Genomic DNA, 24,186 nt, shown 5'->3' on the forward strand with positions numbered 1-24,186 from the left:
CTGGAGTGAGTAGCCTTTCCTTTCTCCAGGGGATCTTTTCAACCCAGGGATCAAACCCAGGTCTCCCTCATTGTAGGCGGATTCTTTACCAGCTGAGCCACAAGGGAAGTCCTTAACCTACACACCTTAAGCAGATATAACATTATAGAAAGTTTTAAATTGGTTTAGAATCTGAGAAAGTGTTTATATTTACCATAAAGATCTCAATAAATTAACATAGTAGCCATAGATATAATTGTGTTTTAAAGTGGTGGTGGTTTAGTTGCTAAATTGTGTGACTCTTGCGACCCCATCAACTGTAGCCTGTCAGGCTCCTCTGTCCATGGGATTCTCCTGGCAAGAATAGTGGAATGGGTTGCCACTTCCTTCTCCAGGGGATCTTTCCCACCCAGGCATTGAACCGCAATCTCCTGCATAACAGGTAGAATCCTTACCAACTGAGCTAAGCATACTATGTACAACTCAAATGTGCTTTATAAACACATATTCATAAAATATTAAATTGACTTGGTAACAACTACTTGGATAATATTTTCTAGAATTGAGGATTTAGACTTCTGTACCTGGCAGTGATATACTCATTTGGGGAATTCAGAATATTTATAAATGTTGCTTCATATAAGATTTTATTACTATACCAAGGACTAAAACAACTGTTTTAAATGCAGTATAATCATGCTTCATCCCTCCAAATGACACATATATATAAAATAAACTACGGGGACTGCTTTGAGCAAAAAGTGGATTATATAATAGTCAGGATTTATAATATATATGTCTAAATATGTTAGTGTGTGTGTAAAACAGTATATGTACACACACTCCTGAGACAGATAAATAGAAAGGCTCAACCAAGTGCTTTAATTAACTCTGAATTGCCAGCCTGTAAGTTCTACAGCTTCAGTACAAATCTCAGTCTATTCAACTTCACAATGTATTCAGCACAGCTTCCTAAACAACTTCAATTCTACTGCTCTTATTTCCAGTAGAAAATATTTCAGCCATGGTCCAAATGTTTATTATTTACAGGAAGTCAAATGCTCCTGTGGCTAGGTAAACGGCTCAAAACTGTAGCTACTAAAACTTTCAAAAGCAAACAGGTTTATTTGCAGTTCTTAAGCTAATAAAGTAGGTATTGTCAGAATCATTATAATTTGTAAAGCAAAAACTTAAATATAAAGAAATGCCTGCAATTTACCATGAGTCTCTACAGGCTTTCTAGATGGATATAATCAGCTAAATCCATGCTTAGATGGAATGTCTCTAAAAATATCTTAATAGATCTGTGAGCAGCAATGTGATTCAGTAATTAATATTTTCCAAGTCATGGTGTTAAATTTGATTTGAGAAAATTTTGTCCTATCAATGTCCAGATGAGCCATAATACACAAATCTTTGTCATTCAAAGCTTAGACCAATATTAAAATACACTGAAATAGCTACTCTCTCTTACCATGAACAAATAAAAATTCATTTTAAGTAAGTGGTAAAGAAAGGTCATTTTATTAACTTTGCTTCTTTTTATTATAAAAAGATGGACAGCTTGAAGTTTTGCATTAGCAGTCTTTGCAAAGCCAATTTTTTTTTTTGCTAGTACATTTCACTGGACTTAAAAATGGTAATATTAGCTTTCTTGCATGAGGAAGTAAATAATTTCATGAACATTTTTATGCAAGTTTCAAATAGCTAAAACATGCACGCTTGGATGATTATTAAGTGTATTTCTCTTTTCAACTTTACACTTATCTTCTGTGTATAGCTGATATCCCTAGTGTCCAATCAGAGACAGGTTTTCATCCTGTTGTCCAGGGAATGATGGGCACAATTCCTTTGACACTGATGAGAGGTGAATACATAAATCCAGCCCACTTCAGTGAAAATTGACCCATAATTTTTTTTTACCCTGAAGAAAAATACAGGTAATAAAGTTTAAAGATGGAAAAAAAATACAGTTAAAACTCTTGAGGTGCACCATTATTTAACAATAGTCAGCAAACATCATATTTTGCCTTGAGGACTGTGAGCTCCAGATTTGGTTTCAGGTGCTCATGAATTCTAATAATCATGGTTTTCTATATGATAGAAATAAATCTAAAAATATGACTGATAGGTTTTTCACATTTCAGTGAACTCAAAAGTTTAAACTAAAAAGAAAAGGCATAATTTTTAAACATTTTCTTCTACCTCTACTCTCCCTTAAGATGTTTCTTATGAAATGAGTGTATGTATTTTCTATAAATATTTAGTGGTGGAAAATATATGTGATTTTACACATAAAGACTAGCCACCAAATTAAAAATGTGTGGATCTTTTTGTATTTTCAAAATTATATTAGCATTCCTAAGGTTTCGGGGAGAAATGACATGGTATAGTAAGTCAGATCAATTGCCCCTAAATCAAACATCCTACCTCTAACAGTAGCAAAAAGAAATGCTGTGAACAGTCAAGGCTATCCAACAGAGTATTTTCACTTACTTTAACAAGTCATTAAGGATTTACTATTAGTTAATTTATCTATATAACTTAGTTTGTTTATATCATTGGCCTATAGCATTTCCAGAATAATGAGTTTTATTATAATTATCACAGTACGGTATTCCTTTTCCTTCTCTGTCTTTGAAAGGTGTTCTAAGTTCTTCTGTTAACAGGCCCAGCAAGAAAATCTGCTTTATTTACATAGTTCAAAACTTTGTTAGATCCTTTTGCACTCTATATTTTATTTTTGACTTGCATCTTATTTTAATCTATCTTCTTTCAATGGTAACCTTAATTATTCCTGTCCCACACAAAGATCTCAGTGATAAGCAGAATTCTATTAGCTACTCTTTTCATGTTAGCACAGTGCATTAATATTTTCAGAAAATATACCAAAACCATGCCATGAGTTATAAATTATGACTCAAAATATGAGTTAAGTTCAAACTTCTTGTAAATGCATATAACAGAATTTTAAATCAGTAAATATTTGTTGAGTGCCTCCTATGTGCATATTACTGTGCTAGGTAAAAGGTGGAAAAACAAATAAATTACAATCTGCCATAAAGTGGCTTATATTCCTAGAATAAAGACATTTACATAAAATAGTCACCTTCTAAGGAAGTATGGTGTAGATAACTTTACATAGAAGTAGATATAAGAAAAATATTACTAACAATATTTTAACTGAGAGAAAGGAATTTCCTCTGATATGAAAAGAGAAGAAATCTCTGTTCTGGACCACATCAGGGATTTTATTATTTTATTTAATGCTGTAAACTGAAGAGAGAAATAGATAAGAGGTACAATTCTGGGAATAATCTCATTCTTAATAGGAAGTAAAGATGAGATTCCAGGAAGGAGGCTTTGGGTTTGCCACCAAAACCTTAAGGTGAATGAACAAAAGCATTTTAGTCCCTACTTTGAGATGAAGGCTGTATGATGGTGTAATTGTAGAAAGAAGGCAATGTGCTGAAATGGGGGTGAATTGGAGGAAATACATAGCAATATTTTATACATTAGATCTATCTCTGAAAAAGACTTTGCTCTCAATAACTGGCTGATTCACAGCAGCCAGGATCAAATGTTAATTCTGCTGAGTTTAATTTTAATCTTATACAAAATGCAGAAATGGCTCTCTTCTGAAGGAAAAGGTGCTGGTGAGATATAATGTTCAGTTTCTGTAAGCATCCTTTCCCTGCTTTGAAGTTAAATCTCCAATATACAGACTCCATTCTCCTTTCAATTCTAGGACTTAACTAACATAGGAGATAAGACTGAAGTCTATAAGACAATAAGACAGTCTTTCAGACCAATACTTGGGAATTTCCTATTAATTTACCTTTGCTCATAGCTACACAATATTATGCTAATTTGTATTTTGCATCATTCTGAAGCCTTCACCATTCCCTTCTACCTTTGAAATGTTTCCTAGTTCTAACGTGACACGTGCCTTGGACAATTTAACATGACTCCATTTGAGCAATGCAGTCTTAAGTACCAGTTTTTTGTTTTGTTTTGTTTTGTTTTTTAAAGTCGTTGAGCACTGTCTAGGCTTTAATACCTAATGACAGACTTCATTAATACCGATTTTTTTCTCAACATGACTCAATTTTCATTTTGCTAAACTTTTTCATATCAGTAGGTCATTTGTTGCTAGTCATGTAGACAGTGAATAGAGCTCACTAGATATGAAGCTACTTACCAGACTGACCCTCCTCTGCTAGTTCCTAGCACTATAACCATCCTGCTCCAGTGGCCAAGTCCAAATTCTTTCTTAGCCTATACAATTTTGCTTTAATTAATATGCCATTTAAATGCACGTTAAAGTTCAAATCTGAATGGTATTTTTGAACATGAAATATTATAAGATTGAGCTCATTGGAAAGCATCTTGAAGAAACTGGGTACATGAATCAGGCATATGTTCAATAAGTGATAATGCTTAATTCACATAAGGAAAGCATGGGGGCAAACAGGAGACTGAATAGAAAGGTGAGGAGACTGAGCCATTTGAAATATATTGTGTATAATAGAATAGGAAGCAAGAAGCAATGAAAACATCAGTTCAGTCGCTCAGTCGTGTCTGACTTTTTCCGACCACGTGGACTGCAGCACGCCAGGCTTCCCTGTCCATCACCAACTCCCGGAGCCAACTCAAACTCATGTCCAATGAGTCGGTGATGCCATCTAACCATCTCATCCTCTGTTGTCCCCTTCTCCTCCTGCTTCCAATCTTTCCCAGGATCAGGGTCTTTTCCAGTGATTTGGTTCTTCATATCAGATGGCCAAAGTACTGGAGTTTCAGCTTCAGCATCAGTCCTTCCAATGAATATTGAGAACTGATTTCCTTTAGGATTGACTGGTTTGATCTCCTTGCCATCCAAGGGACTTCCAGAAGTCTTCTCCAATACCACAGTTCAAAAGCATCAGTTCTTCAGTGCTCAGCTTTCTTTATAGTCCAACTCTCACATCCATACATGACTACTGGAAAAACAATAACTTTGAGTAGATGGACCTTTGTTGGCAAAGTAATGTCTCTGCTTTTTAATATACTGTATAGTTTGGTCATAACTTTTCTTCCAAGGAGTAAGCATAAATGGATAAAAAATTATAAAACTCCCATAAAGTACTGGAATCAATGGCCTGTATTGTGCTCTTCACATGAAGAGCTGATTCATTAGAAAAGAGTCTGATGCTAGGAAAGATTGAAGGCAGGAGATGAAGGGGACCACAGAGGATAAGATGGTTGAATGGCATCACTGACTCAATGGATATGAGTCTGAGCAAGTTCTGGGAGATGGTGAATAACAGGGAAGCCTGGGGTGCTGCAGTCCATGGGTTCGCAAAGAGTCAGACACGACTGAGCAACTCAACAACAAGGCTCTTTCATCCAGTTTCTGGAAAACTTTCTACATTCTCTTGCCCTCTGTGACATTTTAACACGTAGACAAGTTTAGGCTTATAAGATTTCACTCTTTACTCTCTCCTTTACAACATAAATAATTAAATAATCATTCTAAGATTTCATTGCCCATTATCCTATACAAAGTTGAACAGTAAAGGTAACATTAATTCTAAGTAATTCAATAGATATATAGCTGCACATATGGTATTAAAAGGTATGAGAGACATTTTTTTTGCCAAATAATAATTTTAAGCACTCAAGTGAAGACTAAAATGTCCATTAACAGCCCTAACCAACTTCAGTTTGCATAGTTCCTCTCATAGTTCCCTTCCCATTCACACATTTGTGAAGCTATTTTTCACTTCCACAATTTTGTTCACATTTTTTTCAGTCTAATCTTTGATCTTCAAAAAAGTAAGATAGTTCCAGAAAAAACATCTATTTCTGCTTTAGTGACTATGCCAAAGCCTTTGACTGTGTGGATCACAATCAACTGTGGAGAATTCTGAAAGAGATGGGAATACCAGACCACCTGAGCTGCCTCTTGAGAAATCTGTATGCAGGTCAGGAAGCAACAGTTAGAACAGGACATGGAACAACAGATTGCTTCAAAATTGGGAAAGAAATATGTCAAGGCTGTATATTGTCACCCTGCTTATTTAACTTACACACAGAGAACATCATGAGAAATGCTGGGCTGGAGGAAGCACAAGCTGGAATCAAGATTGTCGGGAGAAATATCAATAACCTCAGATATGCAGATGACATCACCCTTATGGCAGAAAGTGAAGAAGAACTAAAGAACCTCTTGATGAAAGTGAAAGAGGAGAGTGAAAAAGGTGGCTTACAGTTCAACATTCAGAAAACTAAGATCTCAGCATCCAGTCCCATCACTTCATGGCAAACAGATGAAGAAATAGTGGAAACAATGGCTAACTTTATTCTTTGGGGCTCCAAAATCACTGCAGATGGTGACTGCAGCCATGAAATTAAAAGACGCTTACTCCGTGGAAGGAAAATTATGACCAACCTAGACAGCATATTGAAAAGCAGAGACACTACTTTGTCAACAAAGGTCCATCTAGTCAAGGCTATGGTTTTTCCAGTGTCAAGTATGGATGTGAGAGTTGGACTATAAAGAAAGCTGTGCACCAAAGAATTGATGCTTTTAACTGTGGCATTGGAGAAGACTCTTGAGAGTCCCTTGGAGTGCTAGAAAATCCAACCAGTCCATCCTAAATGAGATCAGTTCTGGGTGTTCATTGGAAGGACTAATGTTGAAGCTGAAACTCCAATACTTTGGCCACCTGATGCAAAGAACTGACTCATTGGAAAAGACCCTGATGCTGGGAGGGATTGGGGGAAGGAGGAGAAGGGGACACAGAGGATGAGATGGTTCAATGGCATCACCAAGTCAAAGGACATGGGTTTGGGTGGACTCCAGGTGTTGGTGATGGACAGGGAGGCCTGGTGTGCTGCAGTTCATGGGGTTGCAAAGAGTCAGACATGACTGAGTGACTGAACTAAACTGAACCTTTGATTTATTCATTTTTGATGTTCATTTTTTAATATTTCTATCACGTTGTGTTTATTTATATAGATGTATTGGTCATTTTCTATAACCCCATATAAATGACAATCTCCTAAAGAACAAAAAATTCCACCCCTCTGATGTTCCCACAGTATGCTGAGGTGAAAATAAGCACTAAAGTTAGAGCATAGCACTTGAAACTTATGCTTTATGGTGACCTAAAGATGAGGAAACAGTGGAAACAGTGCCAGACTTTATTTTGGGGGGCTCCAAAATCACTGCAGATGGTGACTACAGCCATGAAATTAAAAGACACTTACTTCTTGGAAGAAAAGTTAAGACCAACCTAGATAGTATATTCAAAAGCAGAGACATTACTTTGCCGACTAAGGTCCGTCTAGTCAAGGCTATGGTTTTTCCTGTGGTCATGTATGGATGTGAGAGTTGGACTGTGAAGAAGGCAGAGTGCCGAAGAATTGATGCTTTTGAACTGTGGTGTTGGAGAAGACTCTTGAGAGTCCCTTGGACTGCAAGGAGAGCCAACCAGTCCATTCTGAAGGAGATCAGCCCTGGGATTTCTTTGGAAGAAATGATGCTAAAGCTGAAACTCCAGTACTTTGGCCACCTCATGCGAAGAGTTGACTCATTGGAAAAGACTCTGATGCTGGGAGGGGTTGGGGGCAAGAGGAGAAGGGGACGACCCAGGATGAGATGGCTGGATGGCATCACTGACTGGATGGAAGTGAGTCTGAGTGAACTCCAGGAGTTGGTGATGGACAGGGAGGCCTGGCATGCTGAGATTCATGGGGTCGCAAAGAGTCAGACATGACTGAGCGACTAAACTGAACTGAACTGAAATAGGACAGGAATCTAGAAAAGAGTAGAGACAAGTGTATATATAACCGATTCACTTTGCTGTACAGCAGAGACTACCACAACATTGTTAGGCAATTAAAATCCAATGCATGATTACTTCCTCAGTCATGTCTGACTCTTTGCAACTCCATGGACTGTAGCTTGCCAGGCTCCTTTGTCACAAAGGATTTCTCTAGGCAGAAATACTGGACTGGGTTACCATTTCCCTCTCCAGGTAAAATCCAATGAAAATTGATAAAAATAAAACCAGGTTTTAACATTCATATTAAAAAAATATATATATATATAAGTATGCTAATATATATCAGTTATATTTAAAGTATGCAGGCAAAGTTGATTTTGTATTATGAAGGCCACAAAATTTGTAATATACACTGTGGCCTCTCAGTGGGATAAACAAAAATTCTATGGATATAAGAAGTCTCTGTCTCTAAGGTCTTTGAATATTCTTTCCACTTGTCAATTCATAGAAACTTTCTCCCCACATCAAATTTTCTATCTATCCATGAATCTTAAGATTGCAAAACTTTTTAAAAACTTGGAAGTAAGTAATATATCATTGGAACACATGAGAGGAGTTTCCATATTGATTCATCTTTGAATTTGATTATGGTGATATCAAACACAAATCTGAGGATATAAATTTAAATCTTAAGCATAACAAAATAGTTAGAGATTTGCTAGATATGCGTAAGACATTGGACTTTCTTTTTACAGTTGCATATTATTTAAATACTAAAAATTCCAGAGTAAAAACTGATTGTGGGGGATAGACATACAGATCAATGAAATAAAACTTACAGTCCATAAATAAATCTTTATATATAGTCAATCAAGGGTACCAAGATAATTAAATAGGAGGAGGGGAAGTTTTTCTCTGTTTTCCCCTCAAAAAACATGGTGTGAGACAACTGGATATTTAATGTAAAAAAATGATTTTGAACCTCTATCTCATACTATATAAAGATTATCTCAAATGAATCATATGCCTACATTTAGGAGCTAAATTTAGAAACCTCTTAGAAAAACCATAAAAATAAATCCTTGAGACTCTGGTTTAGAAGATGGTTTCTTAGATGTCACCAGAAAAATATGTGACAAAATTAACCATGTAAATTGGATTTCATCAACGTTAAAAACTATGTGCGTCAAAGGATACCATTAAGGAAGTGAAAAGACAACATACATTATGGCAAACTATTTTCAAATAATATGTACGATAACAGACTTGTATCCAAAAATATACAGGGGATTTTTATAATTCAACAATGAAAAGACAAGTTATAATAAAATGATCACAGGATTTTCTAATAGATAGCTCTCCAATGAAGATATACAAATGGTCAGTAAATATATGAAAAGATTCTCAGCATTATTAGCCACTCAGTTCAGTTCAGATCAGTTCAGTTCAGTTGCTCAGTCGTGTCCAACTCTTTGCAACCCATGAATCGCAGCCCGCCAGGCTTCCCTGTCCATCACCAACTCCCGGAAACACTCAGATTCATGTCCATCGAGTCAGCGATGCCATCCAGCCATCTCATCCTCTGTCGTCCCCTTCTCCTCCTGCCCCTAATCCCTCCCAGCATCAGAGTCTTTTCCAATGAGTCAACTCTTTGCATGAAGTGGCCAAAGTACTGGAGTTTCAGCTTTAGCATCATTTCTTCCAAAGAAATTCCAGGATTGATCTCCTTCAGAATGGACTGGTTGGATCTCCTTGCAGTCCAAGGGATTCTCAAGAGTCTTCTCCAACACCATACTTCAAAAGCATTGATTCTTCGGCGCTCAGGCTTCTTCACAGTCCAACTCTCACATCCATACATGACCACAGGAAAAACCATAGCCTTGACTAGACGGACCTTATTTGGCAAAGTAATGTCTCTGCTAGCAAAATGCAAATAAAAGTCACAGTGTACTACTTCGTACTCACTATATCTATAATTAAAAATACAGAAAACAATAAGTGATGGTGAGTATTTGAAGAAATTAGAAGTCTTGTATATTGATGATATCAATGTAAAATGGTGCAGTTGCTGTGGACAATAGTTGGCAGTTCCTCAGAAAGTTAAACATAATTACTGCATCATCTTATAATTCCACTAATAGATATATACACAATAAAATGGAAAAGCATGTCTACACAAATATTTGTATATGCCTATTCAGAGCAGAATTAGTAATAGCAGTCATAAACAGGAAGCAATACAAATAATGAATGACTTTAAAATGTGGCAAATTCTTATAGTGAAATATTATTAAATTATAAAAATAAAGGACTAATATATGTTACAACATGGATACATCTTTAAAATATTATATTAACTGACAGAGGCCACTCAAAAATCACATATTTTATATCCAATTTATATTAAATTGTCAGAAGAGGCACACTCAAGGAGCTAGAAAATAAATTAATGGTTGCTAAGGCTCAAAATCACTGCAGATGTTGACTGCAGCCATGAAATTAAAAGACACTTACTTCTTGGAAGAAAAGTGATGAACAACCTAGATAGTATATTCAAAAGAAGAGATATTACTTTGCTGACTAAGGTTCGTTTAGTCAAGGCTATGGTTTTTCCTGTGGTCATGTATGGATGTGAGAGTTGGACTGTGAAGAAGCCTGAGTACCAAAGAATTGATGCTTTTGAAGTGTGGTGTTGGAGAAGACTCTTGAGGGTCCCTTGGACTGCAAGGAGATCCAACCAGTCCATTCTGAAGGAGATCAATCCTGGGATTTCTTTGGAAGGAATGATGCTAAAGCTGAAGCTCCAGTACCTTGGACACCTTATGCGAAGAGTTGACTCATTGGAAAAGACTCTGATGCTTGGAGGGATTGGGGGCAGGAGGAGAAGGGGACGACAGAGGATGAGATGGTTGGATGGCATCATTGACTAGATGGACGTGAGTCTGAGTGAACTGCGGGAGATGGTGATGGACAGAGAGGCCTGGCGTGCTTCAATTCATGGGGTCACAAAGAGTCAGACACGACTGAGAGACTGAACTGAACAGAACTGAAGGCTCAGATATGCACATGAAACCACCATTATGGCAGAAAGTGAAGAGGAACTAAAAAGCCTCTTGATGAAAGTGAAAGTGGAGAGTGAAAAAGTTGGCTTAAAGCTCAACATTCAGAAAATGAAGATCACGGCATCTGGTCCCATCACTTCATGGCAAATAGATGGGGAAGCAGTGGAAACAGTGTCAGACTTTATTTTGGGGGACTCCAAAATCACTGCAGATGGTGACTGCAGCCATGAAATTAAAAGACACTTACTCCTTGCAAGGAAAGTTATGACCAACCTAGATGGCATATTCAAAAGCAGAGACATTACTTTGCCAACAAAAGTCCATCTAGTCCAGGCTATGGTTTTTCCAGTAGTCATGTATGGACGTGAGAGTTGGACTGTGAAGAAAGCTGAGTGCCGAAGAACTGATGCTTTTGAACTGTGGTGCTGGAGAAGACTCTTGAGAGTCCCTTGGACTGCAAGAAGATCCAACCAGTCCATCCTAAAGACCAGTCCTGGGTGTTCATTGGAAGGACTGATGCTGATGGTGAAACTCCAATACTTTGGTGACCTCATGCAAGTTGACTCATTGGAAAAGACCCTGATGCTGGGAGGGATTGGGGGCAGGAGGAGAAGGGGACAACAGAGGATGAGATGGTTGGATGGCATCACCAACTCAATGTACATGAGTTTGAGTAAACTCCGGGAGTTGATGATGGACGGGGATGCTGGCATGCTGCAATTCATGGGGTTGCAAAGAGTCGGACACAACTGAGCGACTGAACTGAAATGAACTGAAGGCCTGTTGGGAGTACTGCTAATAGGTGTGGGATATTTTTGGTTTTGACGAAATGTTCTGGAATTGGATAGTGGGTTTGGGAATGTCTGTGAAAAGACTAAAATCCACTGAGTTATATACCTAACAAGGATGAATTTTGTGTTATGTAAGTCATATCTCAGTAGAAATGTTATAAAAAAAACTGTAGAGAATAGATCCAGTAGTGCTTGTCAGAATTCTAACGAAATGCTTAAATTATAAAGTATCAACATTTTTAACAGAATACTAAGAGACATGATTTTCCAGGTGTTTAGGATTCAAGTTTTCAAAAAACTATAGAAGTGTTCTTCATTATAGTTAAGGAATGTAAATAAAAAGTCAAATAAACATGCAGAATCATTTTTTTTTAGTATTCCCTGAAACTGAAATGCAAACTACCTGTGCAAAACAACACATTTATCAAAAACTAACCATGAACCGTTACCTTAGAGATGTTCAAGCTGAATTTAGAAAAGGCAGAAGCAGAGATCAAATTGTCAACATCCACTGGGTCATTGAAAAAGTAAGAGGGTTCCAGAAAAATATTTACTTTTGCTTTATTGACTAAGCCAAAGCCTCTGACTGTGTGGATCACAACAAACTATGGAAAATTCTCCAAGAGATGGGAATACCAGACCACCTGACCTGCCTCCTGAGAAATCTCTTGCTGGTAAAGAAGCAACAGTTGGAACTGGACATGGAACAACAGACTGTGGGAAAGGAATGCATCAAGGCTGCATATAGTCACCCTGTTTATTTAACTTATATGCAGAGTACCTCATGCGAAATGCTGGGCTGGATGAAGCACAAGCTGGAATCAAACTGCTGGGAGAAATATCAACAACCTAAGATATGCAGATGACACAAGCCTTATGGCAGAAAGCAAAGAAAAACTAAAGATTCTCTTAGAGAAAGTGAAAGAGGAGAGAGAAAAAATTGCCTTAAAACTCAACATTCAAATAATGAGAATCACGGCATCCAGTCCCATCAGTTCAGTCCAGTTCAGTCACTCAGTTGTGTCCGACTATTTGCAACGCCATGGACTGCAGAACGCCAGGCTTCCCTGTCCATCACCAACTCCTGGAGCTTGCGCAAACTCATGTTCATTGAGTCAGTGATGCCATCTAACCATCTCATCCTGTGTCATCCCCTTTGCCTCCCTTTTCCAATCTTTCCCAGGATCAGGGTCTTTTCCAATGAGTCAGTTCTTTGCTTCAAGTGGCCAAAGTATTGGAGTTTTGGCTTCAGCATCAGTCCTTCCAATGAATATTCAAGAATGATTTCCTTTAGAATGGACTGATTGGATCTCCTTGCAGTCCAAGGGACTCTCAAGGGTTTTCTCCAATACCACAGTTCAAAAGCATCAACTCTTCGGTGCTCAGCTTTCTTTAGAGTCCAACTCTCACATCCTTACATGCCTAATGGAAAAACCATAGCTTTGACTAGATGGACCTTTGTTGACAAAGTAACATCTCTGCTTGTTCATATGCTCTCTAGATTGGTCATAGCTTTTCTTCCAAGAAGCAAAATTTTTTAATTAGATGGGTGCAGTCACCATCTGCCGTGATTTTGGAGCCCCCCCTCCCCAACCCGCCTAAAAAAAATCTGCTGCTGTTTCCACAGTTTCCTCATTTATTTGCCATGAAATGATGGGACCGGATGGCATGATCTTAGATTTCTGAATGTTGAACTTTAAGCCACTTTCTTCACATTTTTATTTCACTTTCATCAAGAGGATCTTTAGTTCTTTGATTTTTTCCATAACGGCAGTGTCATCTGCATATCTGCAGTTATTGATATTTCTCCCAGAAATATTGATTCCAGCTTGTGCTTCATTCAGACTGATATTTCGCATTATGTACTCTGCATGTAAGTTAAATAAGCAGGGTGACAAAATACAGCCTTGATGTACTCCTTGCCCAATTTGGAACCAGTCTGTTGTTCCATGTAAAGTTCTAACTGTTGGTTCTTGACCTACATACAGATTTACCAGGAGGTAGGTCATGTGGTCTGGTATTCCCATCTCTTTCAGAATTTTCCACAGTTTGTTATGATCCACACTGTCAAAGGCTTTGGCATAGTCAATAAAGCATAAGTAGATGTTTTTCTGGAATACTCCTGCTTTTTTGATGATGCAGTGGATGTTAGCAATTTGATCTCTGGTTCCTCTGCCTTTTCTAAATCTAGCTTGAACATCTGAAAGTTCATGGTTCATGTATTGCTGAAGCCTGGCTTGGAGAATTTTGAGCATTACTTTACTAGCGTGTGAGATGAGTGCAGTTGTGTACTAGTTTGAACATTCTTTAGCATTGCCTTTCTTTGGGACTGGAATGAAAACTGACCTTTTCCAGTCCTGTGGCCACTGCTCAGTTTTCCAAATTTGCTGGCATATCGAGTGCAGCACTTTCACAGCATCATCTTTTAGGATTTGAAATAGCTCAACTGGAATTCCATCACCTCCACCAGCATTGTTCATAGTGATACTTCCTAAAGCCCACTTGACTTTGCATTTCAGGATGTCTGGCTCTAGGTGAGTGATTACACCATCGTGATTATCTGGGTCATAGGGATCTTTTCTGTATAGTTCTTCTGTGTATTCTTGCCACCTCTTCTGAATATCTTCTGCTTCTGTTAGGTCCTTACCATTTGCGTCCTCTATTGTGGCCTTCTTTGCATAAAGTGCTCCCTTGGTATCCCTAATTTTCTTGATGTGATCTCTAGTCTTTCCAATTCAATTGTTTTCCTCTACTTCTTTGCATTGATTACTGAGGAAGGCTTTCTTATCTCTCGTTGCTACTCTTTGGAACTCTGCATTCAAATGGGTATATCCTTCCTTTTCTCCTTTCACTTTCACTTCTCTTTACAGCATTTGTAAGGCCTCCTCAGACAACCATTTTGCCTTTATGCATTCTTTTTCTCGGGGATGGTCTTGATCCCTGCCTCCTGCACAATGTCACAAACCTCTATCCATAGTTCTTCAGGCATTCTGTCCTTCAGATCTAATCCACTGAATCTATTTCTCACTTTCACTGTATTATCGTAAGGGATTTGATTTAGGTCATACCTGAATGGTCTAATGGTTTCCCCTACTTCTTCAATTAAGTCTGAATTTGGCAATAAGGAGTTCATGATCTGAGCCACAGTCAGCTCCCAGTCTTGTTTGTGCTGACAGTATTAAGCTTCTCCATCTTTGGCTGCAAGGAATAGAATCAATCTGATTTCAGTGTTGACCATCTGGTGATGTCCATGTGTGGAGTCTTCTCTTATGCTGTTGGAAGAGGGTGTTTGCTATGACCAGTGTGTTATCTTGACAAAACCTATTAGCCTTAGGCCTGCTTCATTCTTTACTTCAAGGCAAAATTTGCCTGTTACTCCGGGTGTTTCTTGACTTCCTACTTTTGCATTCCAGTCCCTTATAATAAAAAGGACATCCTTTTTGGGGTGTTAGTTCTAGAAGGTCCTGTAGGTCTTTATAGAACCATTCAACTTCAGCTTCTTTAGCATTACTGAAGGGGCAAAGACTTGGATTACTGTGATATCGAATGGTTTGCCTTGGAAATGAACAGAGTTCATTCTGTCGTTTTTGAGATTGCATCCAGTTACTGCATTTCGGACTCTTTTGTTGACCATGATGGCTACTCCATTTCTTCTAAGTGATTCTTGCCCACAATAGTAGACATAATCGTCATCTGAGTTAAATTCACCCATTCAAGTCCATGTTAGTTCACTGTTTCCTAAAATGTCCATGTTCTCTCTTGCCATCTCTTGTTTGATCACCTCCAATTTGCCTTGATTTATGGACCTTACATTCCAGGTTTCTATGCAATATTGCTCTTTAGAGCATCAGAGTTTACTTCCATCACCAGTCACATCCACAAGTGGGTATTTTGTTTTGGCTCTGTCTCTTCATTCTTTCTGGAGTTATTTATCCATTGATCTCCAGTTGTAAATTGGGCACCTACCAACCTGGGGAATTCATTTTTCAGTGTCCTATCTTTTTGTGTTTTCATACTATTCAAGGGGTTCTCAAGGCAAGAATATTGAAGTGGTTTGCCATTCCCTTCTCCAGGGGACCATGTTTTGTCTCTTCACTTCATGGCAAATAGAAGGGGAAACAATGGAAACAGCGACAGACTTTATTTTGGGGGGCTCCAAAATCATTGCAGATGGTGACTGCAGTCATGAAATTAAAAGACACTTATTCCTTGGAAGAAAAATTTGATCAAACTACACAGCATATTAAAAAGCAGAGACAATACTTTACCAACAAATGTCCATCTAGTCAAACCTATGGTTTTTCCAGTAGTCATGTATGGATGTGAAAGTATAAAGAAAGCCGAGCACTAAAGAATTGATGCTTTTGAACTGTGGCATTGAAGAAGACTCTTTAGAGTCCCTTGAAATGCAAGGAAATTAAACCAGTCAATCTTAAATGAGATCAGTCCTGAATATTTATTCAAAGGACTGATGCTGAAGATGACACTTGATAATTTGCCCACCTAATGCAAAGAACTGACTCATTGCAAAAGACCCTGATCCTGGGAAAGATTGAAGGTGGGAGGAGAAGGGGACAACACAGGATGTGATGGTTGGATGGCATCACTGACTCAATGGACATGAGCTTGAGTAGGCTCCAGGAGTTGGTGATGGACAGGGAAGCCTAGCGTGTAGTAGTCCATGGGTTGCAAATTTGGACATGACTGAACAACTGAACTGAAGCATATACACTTTAAGAATTTTCATTTGAACTCATTAATAGAATTTTAATATGTTTTATTACTCTGAATCTCCAACACAAATTATCAGTGGCATTTAAAAAGTTATAATGAATCAAGTTTCAAGCTATACTACTTAAAACTGAGAGAGAAACCTATAAAACCATTTATTTTAAGGCTGAGATAAAACATTATTAGAATTCAACTGTAAAATAAAAGAATAATGACAATTATTGGGTACATATTCCACCAAACACATAATAGTTACTCCATAGCAAACAATAATGTGTAAGATACAGACTATTGTGGCAGTGACTCCAAAAAGAAACACTGAGTAATACAGTTAACCCTTTAAATTATAAAATCAATGTAAAGTAAATTAGATTTGAGATTTAAAACACACTCTAAGAAAATAAGATAATAGCTATTGGGACAAAAAAAAAAAAAAAAAACCTGTTCCAGTTATTTAATAACAGAAAGGGAATATGTAGAGTCAAGACACACTCGCAGTTGATAGAACAGAAATTTGGGCCAATTCTGAAGTTTAAAAAATCTAGATAAAAGAATTTTTTAAAATTATTTTGAAAAGCAGGAGAGATTTATCAAGAAAGTCAGGATTTATCAGGTCAAAATTTAAGAGAAGGGAAAACCCCAGCACGGTAGGCCCAGCACTAAAAGCAGCTTTTGTTCTGAGATTATCTGGAGAAACAACTTTTAAACTAAAGTACAGATTTGGTGGCTCAGGAGGTTGAGAGTCAAATATCAAAGCCCATGTCCACCCAAGGAGAGGATGTTGTCCACATTTAACTGGGAATTCAAAAGACTACATGCTAAAATGTAAGTGAACAGTAGTAAACAAAAATGAAACTTGAATAATTCATAAAATCTCAAGTTTTGAAATTTCAGCTAGACCAGTATTGATGGAACTTGGTGAGAGCAAATGGAAATACTATCTGGAGGAAAATATCTTCCTTCTAGAGTCCAAAATTCCATAAAATAAAATTTCAAATACAGTGACCAGTACAAAAGACCTGAGTTATTTAAACTGATGTAGGCTATAGAGTTACTTTGCTTACTAGGTTTTTAAAAAGAAAAATCAAGCTTGTCACAGCTACAGGAAAAAAAGAAAACGGAAAAAATAAAATGGAAAGTTTGGAAAAGAAACAAAAAAGCTGAGTAAATTTGTATCAATTAGGAATGAAAATGCAAAGTCTACTGGAAAGATGGGCACAATAAATACAGAAATGGTAAAAACCTATTAGAAACAGAATATATTAAGAAGAGGTGGCAAGAATACACAGAAGTACTGTACATAAAAGATTTAAATGACCCGGATAACCATGATTGTGTGATCATTCACCCAAAGCCATACGTGCAGGAGTGTGAGGTTAAGTGGGCCACTGGAAGCCTTATTACCAACAAAACTAGTGGACAGGATGGAATTCCAGCTGAACTAGTTCAAATCCTAAAAGATGATCCTGTTAAAGTGATGCACTCACAGTATGCCAGCAAATTTGGAAAACGCAGAATACCCACAGAACTAAAAAAGGTCAGTTTCATTCCAACCCCAAAGAAGGGCAATGCCAAAGAATGGTCAAACTATAGAACAATTGCACTCATTTCACGTGCTACAAGATAATGTTCAAAATCCTTCAAGCTAGGATTCAACAGTACGTGAACCAAAAACTTCCAGATATACAAAATCGGTTAGAAAAGGCAGAGGAACCAGATCAAATTGCTAATATCCATTGGATCATAGAAAATGCAAGGGAAATTAAAAAATAAAAATAAAACAAAACCATATACTTCTGCTTCATTAACTATGCTAAAGCCTTTGACTGTGTGAATCACAGCAAACTGCAAAATTCTTCAATAGATGGGAATACCAGATGATTCTACCTGCCTCATGAGAAACTTGTATGCAGGTCAAGAAGCAACAGTTAGAAGGGGACATGGACCAATGGATTGGTTCATAACTGTGAAAGGAGTACATCAAGGCTATATATTGTCACCCTGGTTATTTAACTTATATGCAGAGTACATCATGTGAAATGCCAGCTTGATGAAGCTCAAGCTGAAACCAAGACTGCCAGGAGAAATATCGATAACCTCAGATATGCAGATGAGACCACCCTAATGGCAGAAAGCAAAGAGGAACTAAAGAGCCTCTTGATGCAGGTGAAAGAGGAGTGTGAAAAATCTTGCTTAAAACTCAACATTCAAATAACAAGGATCATGGCATCCAGTCCCATCCCATGACTTCATGGCCAACAGACAGGGGGGAAAAATGGAAACAGTGACAGAATTTATTTTATTTGGCTCCAAAATCATTGCAGATAGTGACAGCAGTCACAAAATTAAAAGTTGCTTGCTCCTTGAAAAACAAGCTATGACAAAACTAGACAGTGTATTAAAAAGTAAAGACATTACTTTGCTACACAGGTTCATATAGTAAAAGCTATGGCTTTTCTAGTAATCATGTGACAGATGTGAGAGCTGGACTAAAAAGAAGGCTGAGCACCAAAAAACTGATGCTTTCGAACTGTGGGGAAGTCTCTTGAGAGTCCCTTGGACAGCAAGGAGATCCATCCAGTCAATCCTAAAGGAAATCAACCCCGAATATTCACTGAAAGGACTGATGCTGAAGCTGAAGCTCCAATACTTTGGCCGCTTGAAGCAAAGAGCCGACTCACTGAAAAAGACCCTGATGCTGGGAAAGACTGAGAGCAGGAGGAGAAGGGGGCAACAGAGGATGAGAGGATGGCACCAGTGACTCAACGGACATGAGTCTGAGCAAACTCCAGGAGACAGTAAAGGACACAGAAGCCCGGCATGCTGCAGTCCATGGGGTCTACATGACATGACTTGGCAACTGAACAATAACAACAAATACTCCTCTATGCCCGACAACTTCCCTTGCTGTGAAGTCTGCTCTCTCTGAACTTAACATAGCTATTTCCATTTTCTTTTGATTAATGTTAACATGGTATATCCTTCCTTGACCATTTACTTTTAATCTACATATGTATTTAATAATTAAAGTAAGTTTCTTATATATAACATGTACTTGGATCATCATTTAAAGTGGCTATATATAGTTGGATTAATATTTATCCTAATTGTTACTGAATTCCTTTCTTCTTCTGTTCTCATTCTTGTATTCTATACTATTTCCGACCTCTGTAATTTTAATTGAGCATTTTTTATATAATTCCATTTTCTCTCCTTTCTTAGAATATCATTAATCCTTTATTAAAATCTTTTAAATTGTTGTCACAGTTTGCAATATAAACTTCTAACTCATCCAAGTTCACTGAAATTAACACTATACAGCTTCACAGGTACAATTAAGTGCCATTTAATAAGAAAGTAATTCTAATTTCTACTTATGCTAATTATGCTTTGTATCATTGCTGTCATTAGTTCGAGATTTACACATAAGCATCATAAGTGAATACATACGCACATAAGTTCACATAATTAAATCAGTTTAGTTCACTTGCTCAGTCATGTCCAACTCTTTGCGACATCATGGACTGCAGCACACCAGGCTTCCCTGTCCATCACCAACTCCCAGAGCTTCCTCAAACTCATGTCCCACCGAGTCAGTGATGCCATCCAACCATCTTATCCTCTGTCATCCCTTTCTCCTCCCACCTTCAATCTTCCGGGTCTTTTCCAATGAGTCAGCTCTTCACATCAGGTGATCAAGTGTTGGAGCTTCAGCATCAGTCCTTCCAATGAATATTCAGGACTGATTTCCTTTAGGAGGGACTGGTTGGAACTCCTTAGTGTCCAAGGGATTCTCAAGAGTCTTCTCCAACACCAGTTTAAAAGCATCAATTCTTTGGGGCTCAGCTTTCTTTATATTCCAACTCTCACATCCATACATGACTACTGGAAAAACCATAGCTTTGACTAGATGGACTTTAGTTGGCAAAGTAATGTCATGCAGTCCATGGAATAGCAAAGAGTTAGACATGACTGAGTGACTGAACTGAATTGAACTGAGGACAGAGTCACAGTAGGGTAATATTAGACAACATTTGTAGCTACTCAGATGCAAGGGGTGTGGCTAGCTGACAGCTCCAGCTGTCAGCTGTTCAGTGTTCACCCCTGCTTTCAAGTTGAGGTCATATTATTCTCTGGGCCAGCTTTAGGTGATTACTGATTAAGGCAGTGTTACAAGGACCTGGCCATTACTGGTCATTATTAGACTTTGAGATAGAGACAGACTTTGCTTCAGAGCTCCTGGTTGGTTGGCAGAAACTTTGACTCTCCACTTCTTCCATTTTCCTTTGAAGTGTTTTCTGTGTGCATGCTAAGTCTCTTCGGTCATGTCCCTCTCTGTGACACTATGGAGTATGGCCCGCGAGGCTCCTCTGTCCGTGGGATTCTCCAGGCAAGAATACTGGAGTGGGTTGCCATGTACTTCTCCAGGGGATCTTCCCAACCCAGGGATCAAACCCATGTCTCTTATGTCTCCTGCATTGGCAGGTGGGCTCTTTGAACACTAGTGCCATCTAGGAAGCCCTTAAAGAGTGTTACTTCCCATTAAAACTTTTGTACACTTAACTGCCACAGTACTTCCTTTCTGGAAAAACCTGTGACATCACAAACTGTGCTTGACTCCACAGACATGATGAGAAAATTTTTTAAATCCAGAAATTTCAGAATTATTTTTAAAAAGTAGCAAGTGAATGCTATATTAATACATAATTTCAGCTGTGAAACTGTGAGGGTTGCCTGAGTCACCAGAGAGCTCACTAGGAAATGAGAGAACTGAGCAGATGGTTTACCTAAGAGCATAATACCTGTGGAAAAGGCACAGGGACTAGAACTATGAAGTGCTCATGACAGACTATGTGTGCTATGTCGCTTCAGTTGTGTATGACTCTTTGCGATGCTATGGACTGTAGCCTGACAGTCTTCTTTTGGGATTCTCCAGGCAGGAATATTGGAGTGGGTTGCCATTTCCTTCTCCAGGGGATTTTCCCAACCCAGGGATCAAACCTGCATCTCATATGTCTCCTGCACTGGCAGGCATTCTTTACCACTAGGGCCACCTGGGAAGCCCGTACTGCTCAGCAAATACTTTGTATATTGAGGTTAATTAAGGAGAATGAGGTGACTTAAACCTGAGATAGATAGAAATTAGGAAAAACTTATAAGGGAGATACCTATAAATTATAAGAGATGGTAACTCTCTTGGCATGATTTAACATCTCCTTGCAAATGTCAATTCTGTTGATTCCACATGCATACCTAAGAACTGTAATATACAATATGTTGACTTTCTCATAAGGGTATAAGACAAATAGAAATACAAATGTAAGTAAAAACTCCTTTATTGTTAATATTATTCAGTGAAGTGTCCATTTTTCTCTTATTGAAAAATGTTTTTCATAATCATATTTCCACCTCAGCAGTTCATATTCATATATCTTCATGTTATCCTGACCCTCTGGCACTAGTTAGAGAACAGCTGGCACTGTAACCACAGAACTTCTTTGGTTAAAATATACAATGTGGAATTTACCTTTTGCTCTGTGTATAAAGATACTGTGTCCACATTTCCAAGGACTGAAAGGAGTATTCCTCTCTGAATTATATCATGGAAAGACTAGAAATATACCTGGTACCCTGTAGGAGATGCAAGAGACATGGGTTCAACCCCTGGGTTGGCATGATCCCCTGGAGGAGATAATGGCAATCCACTCCTGTATTTTTACCTGGAAAATCTCATGGACAGAGGAGGCTGGCAGGCTATAGTCTATGAGATCACAAAGAATCAGACATGACTAAGCAGCTGAGAACACACACTCTTCAGCTCAGTTCTCTTTAGTCCCCCTCCCTTTTTTTTTTTTTTTTTGGCAACTGACTCAGAGGTGAATACTGATTTTATGACAAGAAGAAAACTGGCTCAAGTTTATGTCCTTAATTTATTTTCATCCAGTTCATTTTCCATACTATAGGCACTTATACCACCATTTCTTAGGATAGGTTTTCTGGCATGATCATGGTTTTTGCTGTGATTCTGAAACCACAGTCTTATTGTACACTTTCAGACAGCTGTCCTTTTGCTTCTTCTCTCCTTCACTTGAAGTAAGCTAAATTTGCTACAGGCCCCTTTCCTGATAAGTTCCCGACCTATTACTGTAATTTTTCTTTCCATTATGCTACAAAATTATTAATATCCCCTTCTAAATGATATCCTATGGCTCATTTGCTCTTACCTCTGATTATGTCACAGTTTGATAATTAACTTTAAAAATTTATAAACTTAAATGACTTTGTAAACCTTAAACTCTTTGGAAATGTCTAAACAAATAAGATAATATAGTTGTATTATGAAACATGCAAATTTGACTTAGATTTATCATTAATAAAAGATAACTTCTTTACAGTGACCACTTCTATTTTATACTTTGTGACTTATCTTTATTATCTTTTTCTTTGCTCATATTCTTTTTACATTATTCTGTAGGTATGGACTTGCCATATAGAATTTTACTCCATTTAATTTGGAAGGAATAATTTCAGTGAATTTTTCTTTATCATGTTTTTTTCCAGCTTATCATTTGTGTATTACTTTTATTTATTAGTGTCATTTTCTGTTCATAAAATTTTAATTCTAAAGTGATCAAACCAGTGAGTATTTGGGGATTCTATTCTTCATACAATGCTAAAAAAAACTCTTCCCAACTCTGGGATTATAAAAAGATGAATCATTTTATTCTGACATTATTGCTTTTGTATTTTTACTTTTAAATATTTATTCCATTTAGAGATTATTTAGTTTGGGGTTGTAATAAGGATATAACTTTATATATATAATTTTTATGACATACTGGCATTTGCAGCAATGTGGATGGGCCTAGAAAATATTATACTTAGAGAAGTAAGTCATACAGAGAAATACAAATACTATATGATATCACTTATATATCGGATCTAAAAACTAAAACAAATAAAATATATGCAAAACAGAAACAAAACCATAGTTATCAGAGACAAATTCGTGGTTATCAGAGGGGAGAGGGAAGGGAGGAGAGACAAATTAGGGATATAGGATTAACAGGCACAAACTATTATATATAAAATAGATAAGCAATAAAGATATGCTATTTAGCATAGGGAATTATATCTATTACCTTTTAATAACCTATAATGAAGTATAATCTGCAAAAATACTCTGAATCACTATTCTGTATACCTGAAACTAGCTTAATATTATACATTAACTATACTTAAATTTTTTGAAAAAAATTAATTTTACAAGAAAAATCCTTTACATTTTTATATATGGCAATTAAATTATTCCTACACTATTTGTTAATTATTATTCTACCAAGTTTCATGCAAAGATGGACACAATAAAAGACAGAAATGGTATGGACCTAAGAGAAGCAGAAGATATTAAGAAGAGGTGGCAAGAATACACAGAAGAACTACACAGGAAAGATCTTCATGACCCAGATAATCATGATGGTGTGTGTGATCACTCACCTAGAACCAAATATCCTGGAATGTGAAGTCAAGTGGACCTTAGGAAGCATCACTATGAACAAAGCTAATGGAGGCGATGGAATTCCAGTTGAGCTATTTCAAATCCCCAAAATTGATGTTGTTAAATATGCCAGCAAATTTGGAAAACTCAGCAGTGGCCACAGGACTGGAAGAGGTCAGTTTCCATTCCAATCCCAAAGAAAGGCAATGCCAAAGTTTGTTCTAACTACCACACAATTGCACTCATCTCACATGCTAGCAACGTAATGCTCAAAATTCTCCAAACCAGGCTTCAACAGTACATGAACCATGAACTTCCAGATGTTCAAGCTGGTTTTAGAAAAGGCAGAGGAA

General features: G+C 37.5%; 1 protein-coding gene across 5 annotated transcripts in view; it reads right to left on the minus strand.

The window, feature by feature from the left end:
• Positions 1 to 24,186, minus strand: part of LRRIQ3 (leucine rich repeats and IQ motif containing 3) — a 198,738-nt gene that overhangs the window by 94,776 nt on the left and 79,776 nt on the right. The window contains exon 6 of one of the 5 annotated variants that reach the window (XM_070292159.1): positions 1,481 to 1,903. The exons of 3 other annotated variants lie outside the window; for them this stretch is intronic. In XM_070292159.1, coding sequence (XP_070148260.1) covers positions 1,871 to 1,903 — 33 coding nt within the window. In that variant the 3' untranslated portion in view covers positions 1,481 to 1,870. Of the gene's footprint in view, positions 1 to 1,480; positions 1,904 to 8,957; positions 9,722 to 24,186 lie in introns of those variants that run through there. One more of the 5 variants, XM_070292180.1, reaches the window with a different exon arrangement.

Source organism: Ovis canadensis, chromosome 1 (assembly GCF_042477335.2).
Source record: "Ovis canadensis isolate MfBH-ARS-UI-01 breed Bighorn chromosome 1, ARS-UI_OviCan_v2, whole genome shotgun sequence".
Lineage (NCBI taxonomy): Eukaryota > Metazoa > Chordata > Mammalia > Artiodactyla > Bovidae > Ovis > Ovis canadensis.